General features: G+C 63.6%; 1 protein-coding gene and 1 non-coding gene across 2 annotated transcripts in view; both read right to left on the bottom strand.

The window, feature by feature from the left end:
- Positions 1–17,604, bottom strand: part of RASGRF1 (Ras protein specific guanine nucleotide releasing factor 1) — a 101,872-nt gene that overhangs the window by 29,172 nt on the left and 55,096 nt on the right. The window contains exons 9-14 of the mRNA XM_044918143.1: positions 17,479–17,588; positions 14,326–14,444; positions 12,540–12,700; positions 9,567–9,630; positions 7,764–7,900; positions 5,712–5,794 (exon numbers count right to left, since the gene is read on the bottom strand). Coding sequence (XP_044774078.1) covers positions 5,712–5,794; positions 7,764–7,900; positions 9,567–9,630; positions 12,540–12,700; positions 14,326–14,444; positions 17,479–17,588 — 674 coding nt within the window. The remainder of the gene's footprint in view (positions 1–5,711; positions 5,795–7,763; positions 7,901–9,566; positions 9,631–12,539; positions 12,701–14,325; positions 14,445–17,478; positions 17,589–17,604) is intronic.
- Positions 11,903–12,065, bottom strand: LOC123325953. Its single transcript, XR_006540786.1, has one exon. It is a non-coding gene; the product is annotated as a U1 spliceosomal RNA (small nuclear RNA).

Below are 17,604 nucleotides of genomic sequence, written 5' to 3'. Positions count from 1 at the left end.
ATTCTGCAATCAGGCAGCAGTGATGTTTGCCCAACATACTGATGTGCTAAAATCCACTGAACCGCACACTTTAAAATGCTGAGTTTTATGTTACACGAATTCCATCTCAGGAAAAACTAAGCAGGGACAAAAAAGCTATAAGGGAAATTCCTAGGGGTGAAAAATGAAGAGGAATTTGGAAACCAGCTGATGCTTTATGTGTCTTTGGGGCATCGGCTGCTTATGGATACAGAGCGCCTTGGGTTTCCATAAGGAAAGGCAAGGCCCGGGCTCCGTGGCGGGAAGGGTGTTGGAGTGAGACCCCCACAGAGGGCTGAGGACGTGGGCAGTGGCCTTGAAAAATCTACCCACTGCGGGGGAGATGTGAGTGTCCTGGTTTAGCCCAGACTCCGGGGGAAGGGAGGACGGGGCACGGAGGCTCCTGAGACTATTTGCTCTCTCCGGGGCTTTGGAGTACAGACAGGTACCACTGTGGTCTGGGAGCCCCAGACAGTATGAAGAGTAGTTCCAGGCTGTGGGCCCCCCAGGACACTGCACCGCCAGGCTCTGCAAGATCTTCATAGATAAATCCTTCCAGAAAATGAGCTCACAAATCAAAACTATGAGCCATGCGAGGAATCAAGCCCCCATGAGCGACAGTCAGCAGGTGGAACACATCACTGAGTTATGGCCCCAGGAGTCTAATGCTTTCTGACAATCCTACTACCTTCTCTTCTTACCTGTGACTTCTCCCACTAGCAACCCACCCACAGCTGTCCATCCTTCAGCTCAGGATGAAGCCAGCTTGCCACGGCCGTTGGTGAGGAACCTCCAGGCTGGGCGGGGGGCGGGAGGGGGCTCCCTAGCAGCGCTGTCCCTTCACCTTGCCGGCCTCCACAAGGGGGATCATACCCCCCTTTAGCTCCCCCTTGGCTGCCTATTAAAGTACGAGGGTGGGTCTTCACCCAGCAGCAGATCGCTGGACCTCAGGTATTTGACTAAAAGTAAGTCTTCCAAGGTTGGGCAGGTGTCCTGGACTTTCCGGAGCCCGGCATCCCTGGCCAGAGTGATTTCCGCATGGCGTGGGATCCCAGCAGGAGCAACCCGGCTCTTCTGGGACCTTCGCATTGGATCTGGTGGCGGGACGTCTCCGTCCTCTCGACAGGTGTCAGGTGCAGCCGACCCGGTCACCTGACGGCCAGGCCCGCATGGCTGCACCCTCTCAGCCGGGAGCTTGAGGTCAGGGGCCTCTCCCGATGTGGCGGGAGCTGGAAGCCCCGACCGCTGTCCCGCCATGCAGCGCCTCCGGGCGGTGAGACCACGGGGCGGGGGTGGGGGGTGCGTTCCGTCCTGTCTTGTGCAGCTGTGGTCTCTCACATCTGGACGTCATGAGTGTCTGAGTCATGGTTTCTGAGTGGGCGTGGCCCCTGAGCAGCCTGGGGTCAAACACAGTGCCCGCTCCCAGCGGGTCCACGGCAAGTGCACGTAACCCCCCGGGGCCTCGTTTTAGGTCTCTTTCCTTGTGCTGCGTTTGCCCTTCATCCTCACTCACGGGCAGCCGTACCTTCCTACGCATGCAGTGGCTGCCTGAAATCTCTCGCGTGTCCTGGCGGGACACGATTCGAAGAATACAGAACGAACAAATAAAGGATAAGCCTGGAAATCTTATCAAAATGAGCTTCCGGGGGTGGGGATCTAAAGACTTAGGAATTCAGCTCATACAGGTGTTGCATCCGGGGTCTGGTGAAGGACGCGAGGCTGGGGGTTGGAATACACGGTTCTGAAGGACACCTGTCACCCCGAGTCCCCTACGTCATTAGACATGGCACTTCCGCTCCCTTTCCTGATCTGTAACTTGGAAAGAGTAAGGTCTACCTCACAAGGCTTTTGCAAACATTTAATAAAGGCACCCAGGGCGTGTGTGGCGCAGCGCTCTGTTCGTTCGGGTCGTAAATGGGGTCACGGGCTCTCCTGGGGGGGCCTCCCGTCCAGCAGCACAGATACTGCCCTTTCAAGGCCTTCTCCGGACATGTCCCTGGGGTTCAAAATGTTCCCGGGAAAGGAGACCACTTTTACCGAGTGCCTCCAATGGGCAGGGCAGCAGGGACTCCTTCCAGGATGAGGAAAGAGCCACAGAGCCCGTGAAGACCCCACAGGTTGGAAGGACCTTCCTGGAGAAACAGATGGAATGACGTTTTCCAGGGAAACTCCGCTATAAGACACAGACGCTTTACAAAACCTCGACTTCGTGGGTCCACCGTGACTCAGGAAAACACGATCACCTGAGATCACAAAGATTTCCTGGAAGCTGAAGATGAGGTTGTGGAACCAGCGGCCGGGGCGCTCGGAAGCCAGCGGAGGGACGCCCCGAGCACGCCCGAGGAAGTGTCCCAGCTCCGGCAGCAGCAAAGGGGCTAAGCCAGCGAGGGAAAATGTAAGCCCCACGGGGGACGCAGAGAGGGACCGGCGCCGGGAGTCTCCAGAGGAAGGGGAGATGGACACAAGAACGAGAGAGAAGACGCGTCTGCAGGCTGGAGCGCTCCCGGTTGGCGGCACCCAGCCTGCGGCTGAGGGGCTCCCGCACGGCGGTCCATCCCGGAAGCGTGGACACCTCCCGCGCCCGGGCCCCAGTGTGTCCGGCCCGGGCCCGGCATCCTCACGGGGACTGCTGGCCCCTCTGCAGCCGTTTGCTTCTAGTACCTTCTCTTTGGGCTCCTGCGTCTGGATGGGTAGAGAAGGCTGGACACACCGCCCGTCCCCCTTCTCCTCTGTTCTGAACTGGCCGCCCCTGTCGGTCACAGGGCCTCTGTCCACTGTGCAAACCCAGCCTGGACTTCAGCCTCCGTCAGTAAAAGGGGAGCGTGCGCTACAGGGGCGCCCATTCCGGTGACTCCCTCGCAGGCCGGCCTGAAAGATCGCCGTGGTCCATTAGCAGCATCTGCAGCAGCCCCACGGGAACGACGCCAGCCTTCCTGACTGTGGGCTCAGCCCGGCTTCTCTCTTCACTCTCGTCCACACTTCGGGACGGGAGCTCCAAGCACGTCCCGCCTCCGGGCGTCGCTGAGCAGCTGGGCTTCCGGGAGGGCGCTCCACCTCGAAGCCCCCGTCCCTGAGGCCACATGCGGGGACTGCCATGGCGCCCCGGGGCCTGGGGCAGGAGCGGTGAGGGTCCTCAGCTCTCTGCATGGCTGCGGATCCTCCTCTCGCCGGTGTCCACCCGCGTCCACGCCCCGGAGCTCCCGGACACGCGGCAGGAGGCAGCAGGGGACGTCATGCCTCTTCATGCCGCAAACCCTGAATCAGACCACTCCTGGGTCCGTCTGATGTGGGGGCTGGGCCAGGAGCTCAGAGACTTGTGGGCACTGATACAGGAAGTGTCCCCTGCCCACTGGCCGTCCAGCCAGGCCCTCGGTGCCCACACGCTCCCCGTCGGAGTGGCAACTGGGGGCGCCTGTCGCCACCCGGTGGAGACCCCGACTCTTCGCCCGTCACGTTACCCTTCTCTGAGCCCTGCCCTCCCTCCGCCCCGTCGTTCACAAGGCAGATCGTGTAAGAAATCTCAACAGCGCAGTGAAAAATGAGAGAGAGCTGCACGCGGGACGGACGAGGGAGCCAGCTGTGTGTGGGACACGCAGACACACGGAAACTCAGTGGGTACGGTGCTGAATGTGCACAGGAAGGGAGGACCCAGTGGGCGCCAGATATTCAGGACACGATGTGATCTAGGCACGGGGGACGCTCAGTGTTCATGCCTGGTGACACCCCGGCTGGCCCTTCACCCTCTGCCCCGGGCCGGGCACACCTGCGGGGACAGCTCAGCGGAGACACAGGTGTGCGGCCGGCCAGGGGCTTTCCGCTGGCGGACCAGCCGGTCGGGCCTGCATGCCGGGTGGGGAAGCTGCTGGGGCCAGAGACGCCGTGGAACCCAGTGTGACACCCACTCCAGCCCGGCCCGGCTGCTCCTGCGCATTTAGCACTGATGCACTGGACTCTGACAGGCTCCTTCCTGTCCCAGGACCTTCGTCTGGCAGTGAACACGGAGGCCGGTCGCCTCCCCCACGACACTCCGCTCTGCCGGTCCTGCCGCCCTACGGGGCTAATCATCATCCCCAACGCACACGCGCTATCCTGCCTCTGCACCTTCGTTCACGCCCTTCCCTCCTCCCAGAGCGCCCTTCCCCTCCATCATCTTCACGGCCGGCTCTGGTGTCCCCTCTGGGGGGCGTCCTCCCCAGCGTGCCAGGGGCCGTTGCCCCACGGCTCTCACAGACCGAGGACGCCGCACATGGCCACGCCTGCCCGAGCCTGGGGGCGAGTGTCCTTGGCACGGTCACTCTGGCTTGGACGCTCCCTCCTCTCTGTCACCGTCATAGCTTAAAACTTGCTATTTTTCCTTCACAGGTGACGCCTGGCTCACTTTTGCCGCCTGGATGATGCGTCCTCGGCAGAAAACGAGCGCGCGCCTGCCACACGTTTAATTCCACGTGTGACTGTAATTTTCTCATTAAAGCAAATCCGCCCTGTGCCTCGCCGCATCCAAGACAGACGGGGCGCCCGCAGCCACGCCCGGGCCGCCGAGAGAATTCAGCCAGGTTCGCGCTCCCGCCACCTGGGCTCAGGCCAGCACGGTCCGCTCGGGAACAGGGCCTCAGGATGCGCCTCGGAGCGCAAGGATGCGCCTCGCCAGGCTGGACTTCGCTCAGCGAGCTGCCCCATGGGTCGTGTAGGCATCGCCCATAACCGCAGAAACGACGCTAGCTCTTTGTACATGAAACCAAAAACACAGACGCAAGCTCCTCCTGCCCCCAAACAAGAACACAAATGCAGGAGGTTGGTAGGGAGGTGTCATCCCCTCCCACCTACCCGTGAGAAGCCTGAGCTCAGAAGCACCAAGTGACTTGTCCGCCATCACACAGAGCAGGAGCCGGGGACCTGCACGTCCGGCCTTCCTTCCGATCCTGCCAGCGCTCATGGAGCGGCACCATACCCCGCTAGTGTGCATGACCCTGCCTTGGCTTCACCAGCCCTGTCCTCACCAAGGCTCCGGGTGCAGCGCCTTCACGCACCGGGCTGAAGAATGCACCCGCCGCTGCCCTGAGCACACCCTTGAGCCTCAGAGACAGTGGGGCACCCAGATGTCCGCGGCTGCACGGCCCGGGTGAGATTTGGGTCCCGGCATCAGCAGGCTCCGAGGTCAGAGGTTTGGACAGAGACCCATGGGCTGCCCGGACGGGGCAGGAAGGAGGGTGAGGCGAGGGGCAGGACAGCGCATCGCTGCGGGGGAGGGCAGCAGGCCTGGGGCAACCTGGGAGCTCCGACCGCGTGCTCAGTGGATGCCCCCCCGTTCTGCCCCCGTGATCGCTCAAACGCCGTGACCCTGGAGCCTGTTCTCATTTTGTAATTAGGAAAAAAAAATAGTTATTAAAATAAACGCATCAAGCTTCACTGTTACCATTTAAACAACCGACCACAAAAATCCACGTTTTAAAAACAACAAAAATGAAGCCGGAGCCCCCATTCAAATACATGTTAACTTAAAACAAACAAGCACACAGATGCCCCCAAGCCCCGAAGATGGAGCCCGGCGTGTCCGGAAGACCCGCAGCCGGCGGTCCAATGCCCCACTGTGGCCGTGACCACGGCCGTCCCTGGGTCGTGAGCCCGCCAGGCTGTGGCCGTGGCCGTGGCCGTCCCCGGGTTGCGAGCCCGCCGGGCTGTAGGACACTACTTACTTGATCATCTGCGGCACGGTGACCTTGGAGTTCTCCTCGAACGCGTTCATCATCAGCCCGTTGCACCGGATGTTATCCACACACTGGAAGCAGAGAGGGGGGGCCCCAGGGTCAGAGCCACGGCCGCCACCCGGGCCCCACAGCAGCTGTGCCCAGGGAGCAGCTCGCAGGCCCAGCCTGACGCGGGGTCCTCACGCCAGAGCATCGTCCTGGCAAGGGCAGGTCGGCTGCAGCCTCCCTTCACTCCCACCGGAGGCCACCTCCGACTCCAGCGACCTTTTGGGGACTCGCCTGACCTCCCAGGGCCTTCCTGTCCCTAACTTCGAAGCGCGGATGATGCCTACCTAGCTGGGTTGTCGGCAAACGGGGGCACCCGACCCGGCCACTCTGTCGCTGACCTCTGGGGCCTGGCGGGAAGGGCCAGGTCAGGTCCACCGCGGCCGGCACCAGCCTCCACGACCCTGCACACAAGTGCACGCGGTCCTGCACCCTGGTCCTCTCTCAGCCACGGCCACGCTCTGGGGCCGCAGACGGTTTCCACGTTCGAAACCCCGTCTGGGAGAGGCCAGGCTGCTGGGACTAGGGGCACAGAGGCCCACGTTTCCCTCAGCCTCGGAAAAACTCAAAATCACATTCTGCTTTGAATAAGAACTGCCCCCAAACGAACAGTACATCTCTGGGGGTCCTTCCCCTCTCCTGGCCCCTGCCGCCCAGCCTTCGCCTCCTAGCCGCGGGCACATCTCACAATGTCCTGGTTTCGAGGGCACGTGTTTTGGGGGGCGCTGGCAGAGGGGCCAGCCCAGCAGGGAAGCCCACCCGGTCTGCTGGGGACCAGCGTCCTGTCAAGGCTGGACCCCCCTCCCCCCGTTCTTTGGGATGGGGTCAGAGGGCGGCTCCTGTTCCTTGCACTTCCCAGCCCAGCGTCTCCAACCCGCGGCTCTGAGGCTCCCTTCGGCTCTGTTCTATCCGCAGCAGTGGAAAGCCGGGTGCCTGGTCGAGGACAGGGCTCCCCGGAGGCATCGGGATCCCGGGGGAGGGCTGGGGATCCCCGCTGCCGTCGGCACAGTTTCCTAGTTTCCGGTTTTCTCTGGGGTGCGCTGGGAGCTTTGAGAGCAGGTGCTAGCATGCAGGAAGAGCGGATGCTCGCTACGCGCCCCCCGACCTGTGTCGTCCTTCTGGCATTTCCAGATGGGCAGGCAGGCCAGAGGGCCGGGGGAGCGGGCGGTCTGGGCAGCCCAGAAGTGGGGCATAAAAACCAGGGCTGGGGGGCCCACCGTTGGATAGAGCGGAGCCTCTGCCCCAGGCCTCCCGCCCCCAACAGGGGCACCCCAGCTTTGCTGTCCCCTTGCTCCCCAGCACGCTCGCCCAGTCTGCAGAGAGCAGCCCACAGACACATGGCCTGGACGAGCTCCCCGCTTCGGGGACAGGCCTGCGCCAACCCCGGAGAGGCCTGTCCCGCAGCCCGGGGCCACTGACAGCCTCTTCCAGACTCAGGCTCTGCCCTGGTCCCGCGGAAGCCCACAGCCCCCTGGGTCTGCTCACCGGTCCCTGGGAAGTCTCTGCTTCCCGTGCGTGCTGCTCCCAGTGGGGAGCGCCGCCCTAACGCGTGTGCAAAGGCAGAGGCCAAGCCTTCTCTCTGCATAGCTGACGCTAGGCCTTGCAGGGCCCTTCCTGTCTCTCCAAACGCTGTGATGCCCAGCATCCTAGGGAGGTGGTGCTCAGACTTTTCTGTGCGTGCCAATGGCCTGGGGCGTATGTGCTAAATGGCAGATTCCCAGGCTTCGTGCCCGAAATTTGCATCTAGGAGGTCTGTAGAGAACCCCAGGGGAGCTCCAGAATCTGGAGTTTTAAAAATCACTGTAGGGCATGATCCAGGTGCAAGGGGTTCCCCGCTCAGACTCTGCCAATGGGAGGGGACGGCCGGCCTCAGCCTTGGCCGGGGCTGGACCCGGAGGACACCTGCGTCTTTTCCATCAGAGCCCTGCCCCCAGGGCCCCAAGAGCTCAGGCATGACGGGACCGCATGCTTCCAGGAACAGGTGATCCTGCTCACCTGGCTGATGTCACTGGTCCACGCCGCCTTCTCCTGTCTGGACGAGGCCACGAGGATGACCGTGAAAGGCGGGGAATCCTTGGGCTCCACCCCGATCTTAAAATCCAAGTGGTCTATGTCTTGGTTGGATCCTTTGGCTTCCAGTTGCAAAACATGGAGTTAGCAGAATGAGCGGGGCCCTTTGTGAGCTGGGAAACATCGTAACGATGCCCTCCCTGTGTCACCTGTGGGCGAAGGCCCCGCAGCGGCCCCTCGCTCCCTGCAGAACATCTCCTCCCCCCGTCGGTGAGGAACCCCCACTCCAGAGATGAGCAAAGGCGTGGACTGAGGAGTCGTTCACGAGCACACGGGGCCATCCCAGTGGCAGAGCTGGGGAGCCCGGGTTGGGGGGTCGGCCTCTGCCCTCATTTCACCGACATGCAGCTGAGGTCCAGAGTGAGGACATCCCAGAGACATGGCAGCCGCCGCGAAGCCAGGACTAGAACTGGCCTCACTGCCAGACTCGCCCACTACGCCCAGGTGAAACGGGGCCAGAAGGGGAACTTCAGATCGTCACTGTTTATGGGCCGGACTGGACATTCAGCTCAGTGTCGAGCCTCCCAAAGCCAAAGTACGTTCTAGGTATTTTTGTTACTACTCCTAACCTGAGAACTTCCTTACACTCTCGGGAGACTAAGAGCACAGTTTATGGGTACCTTCCAGGGTGCCCGCATTAACTGGGGGTACAGCGAGTGGGGTGGAATGGTGTGGGACCCCGTTCTGCCGTCGCTGGCTATATGACCCTGGGGGGCCCTGCCCCCCGCCCCCAGGCTGCAGACCATGTCCTGTACAGAGTGGATGTGAGTGTCTGGGGCCCCACCCTTCCAGTTCTGACACTCAGAGTTTTCGGGTTCTGTGCTGGGCACGGGAGCCCCTGTTCCGGTGGCGGCTCAGGGTTGGGATGGTGCTGGTTGCTCTGGGAAGCGGGGTGCCTGTGACCGACCGAGCGCGCCGAGTGGGGAACATGACCCTTCTGCTTGAGTCTGGGCTTTCCCGTGGCCCAGCTGCGGCCAAGATTAGAGCAGGTCAAGCGCTCCGAGTGGACCGCATTACACGTTTGTCCTGCCCTTGGGGACAGCATGGCTCGGCTCCCAGGGCAGGGGCAGGAAAGGCTGACCGGGGATGTGTGTGTGAGTGTGGACAGGGCCCCGGACCCCCTGCAGACCCCCCGATCTGAGGCGGTTCAGACACAGCCCCGCCCTGAGGCACCCCAGTCTGGGGAAGGGCAAAGATGCAGAGTCCTGTTGGGGTCCCCCCAAGGGGAGGGTGGGGGGGCAGAGCAGAAGGGACGTGAGGACCAACGTCAGCCCAATCAAGAGACGGTAGTGACCCATCCCCCAGTGACGCCCGGGGAAGAAACTCCCACAGAACCCCCCACACCAGCTCGCCCGCCCCCCACCTCCCCACCGAGTCCCCCTCCCTGCTGGGGCTGCCACCCCGTGTGTCCCCTCCTCCCACTGGAGGACAGAGCCGTGCCTCCCCGGCCCCTTCTGCATGACCCAGGGGAGCCACTGTGCGTGGGACCCACGGACACGTGAATGACGGGCGCTCACGGGGGTGCTGAGACCCCAAACCGAACGGGCCCGAGGAGCGTGGAGGGCAACGGGACGGTGGACGGGGGCTCCCACCTGCTGGCCGGCCTCACTGTGTCCAGGACCGGGACCGCCACACCTCAGCGCCCTCCCTCCCCCCCAGCAAGACTGGGCCGGGGCGAGGGGGTGTCTGCTGGGCGCACACAGGCTCATGAGCGGCTCGCACACCTACCGTCTTCCTCCGTGTTCTCTGGGTCCTCCAGCAGCGTGCAGTCGATGAGGGAGATGACCCCATTCTGAAAGACAGCAGGGACCACCTCCAGTCAGCGGGGACACGCAGGGCAGAGCCCCGCATATCGGGGTGGGACACGGCCCTACAGCTGTGCATGCACATACGCACACGTGTGCATGTCGTGTTCCCCGTGGGCTTTGTGGTTTTCGTGTCGAAGGACATTATCCTCACGTAAGAAACCCCAGGAGGTGGATCAGGTGGGACCGTCTCACACGGCTCCCCCGAATGAGGGTCAAGGGACACCTACGGCAGGGGGTGCAGTCTGCACAGGCTGGACCCCCGAGCCTGGGCTGCACCTTCGCGTTACCAGTTGGGACACAGGGCAGTTGACCGGATGCGTCACAGGTCCCATTCTGATTTTACAGGTAAGGAGAGGAGATCCGGGGGAGGGCTCTGGCCCGAGGTCATCTGGCCGCTAGCGCTGGGGTCGGGGAGAGCCTCGAGGCCTGACCTCGCCCAGGTCACTTGCTGGCTGCCTGTTCTGAGGGACACCTGGGAAAGCGCCTCCCATCCTCGAGTGTGGGAGCCTCTCCTGGGTGTGAGACACCCCGGTTCCGTGAGGAACAGGGGCCACGACTGTGGGGGTGGAAGATGTCGATCTCCACCCCCTCAAAAGGTGAGGTCGGCTTTCCTCCCCCTCGAGTGCAGGCTGGGCTGGTGGCCTGCTTCTCGGATGGCGTGCACCTCCTGCTTGCTCTCTGGGTGTCCCTCAGACCACGTGTTCAGCCGACTGCCACGTGGGGAGGCCACCCCGGGAAGGCTGATGCAGCCCCTGGGCCTGGATGCAACCCTGTGAGACCCTCACCCCCTGCCACCCAGCCGAGGGGCTCCAGGCCGCCCGGCTCGGCATCTGAGAGACCATGACTGCCGTGAGCCACTCCGTCTGGGGGTAACTTGTCACCCGGCGCGGACACGTAATGTGAGAACTGATGGCGACAGAGACCCGGCCACGGTGTTTGCAGGGCAGGCTGCTCCCGGGACGCAGAGGCAGCCCCAAATCCTGGGTTCTCGCTTTGCTCTTCGGCGGCCTCGGCGAGCCCCCCGGCTTGACGGTCTGCAAAGCCCTACGTTGCTCTGACAGCCTCTTTCTCCCGAAGATCCTGCCGAAGTTTTAGATCTTGGGACGTGTCCCAGGGCGTCGGGAAGCGGCCTGACTTCAGCCTGTGGTTTCGGAGCACAGATCCCGGAGCCAGACGGCCGGCCTGGGTTCAAAGCCCCGCTCTGCCACGGGCGGGCTTCTAGACGTCTCTTACAGACGGGGAAGGAACAGCATCTGTTTCAGCGGGTTGTCTTGGAGGCGGATGCACGTGAGGTGGGCGGGTAATCACACGCGCGCTCGCGGCCACGATCGTTGTAGTTCATCGCGGCAGCAAGAGTGACGACGATCTGTACCCGCCGAGCTCACACTGCGTCCCAGGCGCTGGACTCATGCTTTGCACCCACTCTCTTAATCCTCACAGCACCCCCTGAAACGGGTGTCTTCACTCCCGTGTGCAGATGGGTAAACCGAGGCTTGGCGGGCACCTCTAGTTGGGGGCCCTGCGGGCGTCGGGACAGCACTCCCCTGTTCTTTATGCTGAGGGGCTTTAGAAGCTCAAACACCCCCGCCCCGGCCGAAACAAGAGAAAACTCACAAACAGAAAAACACATGTTTTCAGACTCGGTCTCCTCGCGACCTGCCCCGCTGGCTGCCGCCTCCTGGGGGACGGGTTCCCGCCGGCGCAGAGCCTTGCGGCAGAAACCCCGGAGCTAATAAACAAGGAAAGCACTCCCTGCTCTCGTAGCAGCTCTCGGGAGCTTACGGGCCAGGCATCCAGGGTCTGGAAAGACGGTTTGCCTGACGCTCCGGCACCTTCCGGTCCTTTCTCGGCCGCGGCGTGTTCAGATGCCAGGTCCACCGAAGCAAGCTTCCAGGGGAGCCCTGCTCAGAGGCCCACGTGCTTCGCCTCAACCGGGCACCAGCCGCCCGCCACCTGCGCCCCCGCAGAGCCCCTGCTGGGGATTGTTACCCCTAGTCTGCAGACAAGGAATGGAGGCAGAGACGGGGGCCAGAGCCTGAACTCAGAGCCGCGAGTTACGCAAGCTGGAGAGTAGGAGATCCTGCCCAGGGTGCACCTTTCCCCGTGCCGTTCGAGCAGCCAGGAGGACAGGAAGGCGGTGCTCCAGGGGAGAAAGAAGCCGACGGCACGAGCCAAGGCCCTGCGGTCTGGGAAGCAGCGGGAGGGGCTTGAGGTGCCGATTCCCCTCACTTTTTCCCTTTTGGACCATCTCATCGTGGGGGGGAAGCTGGAGTGCACTGCCCCCCACCACAAATGATGCAGTCGAGCTTCCCGCATTTGGGGAAATCGCAGGGCTGCCCTCATCCGGAGGCCATGGAGAAGCCTCGCCCTTGGAAACCAGCTTCGCGATCACGGCATCTCCCCTGACGGGTTTAAGTGTTCCCCTTTCCTTGTGGGATGGACCAGTTAGCTGAGTGTGTGGGGTCTCAGGTGGGGCCGCGAGGTGCCGAGGGCTGGCCCTGTGTGTGAGCACTTCCCCGCCCTGCTCGCGGGGCCTAGACAGGAGGAGGAGGCCCCGGGAGCGGCGGTGTGAGCGCCTCCTGAGCAGCTGTCTCACCCGGCCCCTCCCACACTGCGGCGCACGCACACACACATGCGGGTGCACCCTCAGGGCTTCGTCTGGACCCCCTGGCTCTTCTGCCCTGGCACCAGCAGCTGGGCTCTCTTGGGGTCCCGACACCACTCACCCTCCCATTTCCCATGATCTCTCCGGAAAACCCGACCACAGCCGGCTCCCTCCAGCCTGCCCATCGTACCAGCGCATGCGTGTGCACTCCGTGTCTCTGCCCACGGGTCCTGGACAGGGCGGTGCCCACCACGAGCCCCCCGCAAGCCCAGCCCCAGCGGCCCCTACCTTGGTCAGGTGGAGCTTCCCGCCAGAGCCCCTGGTGCAGATAATCAGATGCTTGGAGAACAGGAAACACTGCCGCTCACCCTCCTTCTTCAGGGACAGAGACCCCAGGCGGCCCCTGGTGATCTTGCCCTTCTCAGACAGGGGCACCTGGATGAGGGAGCCTGTGGGTGGGGGGTAGACCCTGAGCTCAGTCCCAGACTGCGTTCACCTCTGGCCAGCTCGGCAGCTGCGGCGGTCCCAACGCCGGGACCAGGGAGTCCTGGTTCCTGGCAGCAGGTGCGCACGCCGGACGATGCTCCCTCGGCCCCGTCAGCCCGATGGCAGAGGCATGCTGAGCAGGGCTCCCGGCAGGGCCCCCAACCCCCAGCCAGGGCCTTGCCAGGCGCAGGAACCCTCCAGGGCAGGGCCTGTGTGGCGGGCACGCAGGGCTGGGCTGGGTGTGGGGGACAGCACACGTGGGGAGCTAGCCTGGACGGATCAGCACCGCGCACAGCCCCGCGGCCCGCGCCGGGCAGACATCACCAATCAGGTGCGGCCCGTGGGCTGCAGAGCCAGACTGAGCCCCATCCCGGACACCGGGTGCTGGGAGCAGGTGCTGGGGACGAAGCCCTCTGCGCCCCTGCGCTGGCCCCCGCCCCTGGCACACACAGCACGCAGTCCTTCCCACCTACTCAAGGCCTTCCCGGTCAGGCATGGGCACGCCCCCTCCTGCGCCTCCTCCCTCCTTGGCCGCCTGGCTCCAGCTCGTTACCGTGCGCCTGAGTGCCACTCCCAGCCCGGAAAGCCCTTCCCACCCCCGCCCGCTCTGCCCCCTGCCCGCGTCCATCCCTGTCTGGACCCCCTGCCCTGCGTCTGTCTCCTCATGGCCCCCTGACCCCGCAGGTCTAGTCTCGGGGTGTCCCTGGAGCCCAGCGTTGGCCCGGCATGAACGAGGCAGGTGTCCGCGCTCGATGCATGACTAACGAGTGAGAAAGGGCTTTCTGGATCCCCCTGCCCGGTTCCAGGTCCCGCACGGCCCCACGGGAGGGGAGGAAACACTCTGCTTGGGGAACAGAGCAGATTCCAGGTCTGTGGGGACGCTGCCCATGCCAGGGGCGGCCATTCTTTGGACATTTCCAGCACGGGCCCGGTGCAGCTCAGACAAGCAGACCGAGGCTGGGGAAGGGTACGGGGGCCACGCGGGGGCTCAGAGCAAAACTCCAAGTTGAGGACGTGTGCAGAGCCAGCTGCCCAGGCTGGACGAGGGGCTGGCAAGCCTTTCTTCTGGTCAGAGTCCCAGGGCCGGACAGAAGGACCTCGGGGCTTGCAAGCAGAAACCTCTGCCCACAGAACGTGGGCTCTGGGCGGGGCACCCCTCAGGTGCCACGAAGCTCCAGCCGCCCTGCGTGGGCAGCCAGCCCCCTCCCTGGCCCTCACTGGGGCTGTGCCTCCCAGATGCGGCTCCCCAAGAGGCCAAGGATGACGAGCAGAGGACAGAGGGACTGAGCCACACTGCCTGTGCCAGAAAGGCTTGTGATCCAGGGCTGGTCTGTATCTGTCGTTGTCCTCGGCTCCCTACTCTCTCCCCAAAAACACGTGTCAGCGTTTACTAGGACGCACGACAGACACACCAGACCATCTGGGAAGAAGCGCGTCTACCTCTGGAGGGAAGGAAGCCGTGGAGGCCCACAGGACCCGTACGTGGATGTGATGCCCACAGCCCTCCAGTGGCCTCGGGACACTCTGCAGGCATGCCACTTGGAGGGGCCCAGGGGCCACCTGGGACCAGGGGGTGGGGGGGGCCTACCTTGTCTCACGAAAGTCTGGCTGGTGTCCAGCAGGATCTCGCAGCCTTCAATAATCATGCGCTCAATGGCGAGGTTTTTCCGGATGTTCTCCGTCTCGCTCACTTCGTCATGCATTATCCTGCAGGGACGGGAAATAAGTCAGGGGCAGGAGGAGGGGACGCCAGGCCTCTGGCCAGACCCAGTGGGAAAGCCTGGCCCCGAGGACTCTCAGGGCCTGCAGTCATGAAGGGGGAGAGGACACGCATTTATTGAGTGCCCGCTGTGTGCTGGACACTCTACAGGCAGGCACGGTCTCCTTTTCTTCTTCGGGAAACCCAAGGATGCAGGCGTTCTTGTTTCAGGAAAAAGGAAATGGAGGTTAACAGTGAGAAGCAGGTCTGTCTGATCTGAGAGTCTGAGCCACGTGCAACCGAATGGCAGAATGGGGAGAACGATGGGAGCTCAGCAAACATCCTTTGTTCATTACTCTGCCCCTTATCCCACTACTGGCCTTATTTCTATCCACAGAACAAACCAAGTTCATCCCTGCCTCAGGGCCTTTGCACTTGCTGTTTCTGCCCCTTGAATGCTCTTTATACGGTTGTTTCCTTAACACTGTTTGGGTTCTGGAACGGCTGAGTTTTGGAGTGCTGGCAAGCCAGCTGGCTCAGGGAGAGACTGATTGCAGTTTACATCCACAGGCTCCCACACATCCGGGAGGGAAGCCGGACACAGCATGTCCCTCATCTGAGCCCACGGACAACTCTGTCCTGTTCTGACTGCCGCAACGCCCCTCATCTCCAGCAGGTGGCACCATCTACCTGCTTTTAAATAAGCGTTTGGCGGCGCTGGCGGTGGGGTGGGGGGAGGTGTTGGGGAAGAGGCGCGTGGATTTCCAGGGGTCGGGAAGGTGGTAAGTAATTTTGCGAGGAGTCTGCTGGAAGTGCCCCGCCTGCTCCAGGAGGGGCTGATTCCGCGAGTTAAGGGCTGGCAGTTCCCGCAGGGACGTTACCCAGTTCAACCCCGGGACAACGGGAGGGGACACTGGTCAGGCTGGGTGTGCGCTGGGGGAGTCAGCACGTCGAGCAAGTACTGGAGGCGACTGGCCTTGGTCCCCCCCCACCTGGAGGCTTTCACGGGGGTGGGGGAGATAACGGGTTTCATGCCCTGGCCTGACGTCCGGCGCTCGGCAGGTGCTTTGGTGAAGAGCGGTGATCGGCGGTCGGAACTCGGAAAGCATTGTTATCTGTTGTTTCTTCTGGCTGTGGGACCCGGGCTTCGGCGTGGGGCCGCGGCACCCCAGCGATGCTGTCCGCAGAGCCCAGCCCCAGCCCGCCTCCGGGAGGGACGTGGGACCCGGAAAGCAGCCACGGCTTGGGAAGCAGCCGCAGGGGATGGGAACCACCTCTTCTCCAGAGGGTGAGGAGTCTCCCCAGCAGGGCTGTCGTTCGTGAAAATAGGGGTGGTTCCGAAGCAGCGAACCTGGTTTTGCCGTGAGACACGCGTGGACTGCCGCTGCTCAGACCGTGCCAGCCCCGGGCTGGGGTCTGAGTCGGGGTCCCCAGGCTGCACGCGCAGCTGGGGGCTCATGCACACGGGGGGCTGAAGTGCTGCCCGGTTCTCAGGGAGCCCGGCAGGTGGGGGTCAGGAGGACGGAGGGGCAGGCCCAGAGGCGGGTGGGAGCCAGTCCCAGGGAGGTGGGTGTTTGTGAGCACAGCCAGGGGGCCTAGAAACTCTCCTGGGGCCCCGGGCAGGGCGGGGGAAGGGCTGATGTCGCGGAGACGGGAAAGCCCCCTTCCGTGCACTAGGGCGGCGCTCTGGGGCAGGTGCAGGTGATGGGGCCGGATGCGCGCAACCCTGGGGGATGGGAATCGGGGTCTCAGGCCAAGCACCTCGGCCCACGTCTGCCCCCTGCACCCCTGTGTGCACGGGGACAGGGTGCCCCACGGTGACGAGAGCCTCACTGCCTTACAAGTGCCTCAGGCCTCCTCCCTGGGGAAGAGAGCGCAGGATGTGGCTCCCTGGGACTCGAAGGGACAGAGGTTTTGTGAGCCTGCAATCACACCCCGCTAACACCCTTGCCCGCCCTGGCGGTCTTCCCTCTGCCCAGGGGGGAGCCGTGGCCTGACCGGCTGCCCCGGGTCGGCCGGAGGAAGCCCCTCAGGGCCCCGGCAGGGCTGCTGTGGGGCTCCACAGCCTGCGGGCCCATCCTTCGCAGCTTCCGGCAGCCCGTCTCTGGGCACAGGGCCCCCCCCACGTCCGGCCCCCACACCGTGGAGCCCCCCGGGGTGGTCTCACCAGGCTCCTGACGACCCCCGACCTCCAGACACCAATGCCCTGCTTCCCTCCCACCATCTCTGCCACAGCTGCCCAGCTCCGGTCCACGAAACAGGAAGGACTCCCCTCCAAACCGCCCCTCCTGCACTTTCCTCCACCCTCCTGGCTGCTCAGCCCAGGACCCTGCAACACCTGCTTCCCCACTCAGTCTGTTCCTGCAGCTAACCTGCCAGAGACTCCTGCTGGTTCCACCTTCAAAATGCCCCTGGAATCTGAGCCTCCTCCCCACCCCCATGGCCACCGTCTGCCACTGGCCACTGTCATGTCGGGGTGTCACCAGGGGTGCGGGGGGGCAGCTGGGTGCCCAGGGGTTTGGCCTGAGACCCGATCCTTCTCCCCCAGGGTCCTGGGAACACAGCCTGCTCTTCCACCTGGGCCCCTCAGCTGCTGCGCTTGCAGAGCGAAGGCTCCCCTGGGCGCTCCTGGGCTTTGGAGACTGGGAGGGGGCAGGTGGCGGGCCCCGACTGCAGGCCCCCAGCTTGTGTCCCCACTGACACCGCGGGCTGCAGACCAGAGTCTTGGGCATGTGGAGCCATGGGGTTGACAGAGCCCCACTGGAGGGCAGAGGAAACGGGCCCCTGTGAGTGTCCTTCTCCAAACCCTCCGTGCCAGGGACACACCACCCGCGCCATTCTGCCCGGTGCCCACCTGGGCTAGAGTCATAAACGTCTGCTTGCGGAGTCTCTGCTTCCCACTGCTGTAGGCTGAGCCCCTGCCTCCGAATCCTAACCTGAACACCAGCTTTTGCCACCTGGGGCTGGAACTCCTGGAGGGGCATTCTCAGCCCCGACCTGGGGCCTGGCCACCGGCGTGGGGCGCCCAGAGGTCAGGCTCACCTGGACAGTTCCTCCAGTTTGGATTTGGCGTAGTCTAGGCTGTTGCGCTCCACGTGCTCATGAGGGGTGTGCGCCAGGAGCTCATGCAGCGTCAGGATGTACCTGGGAATCTGGAGGTGGGGGGGG

The sequence above is a fragment of the Neomonachus schauinslandi genome, chromosome 9 (genome assembly GCF_002201575.2).
Source record: "Neomonachus schauinslandi chromosome 9, ASM220157v2, whole genome shotgun sequence".
NCBI lineage: Eukaryota > Metazoa > Chordata > Mammalia > Carnivora > Phocidae > Neomonachus > Neomonachus schauinslandi.
This window is presented reverse-complemented; position numbering and strand designations above follow the sequence as displayed.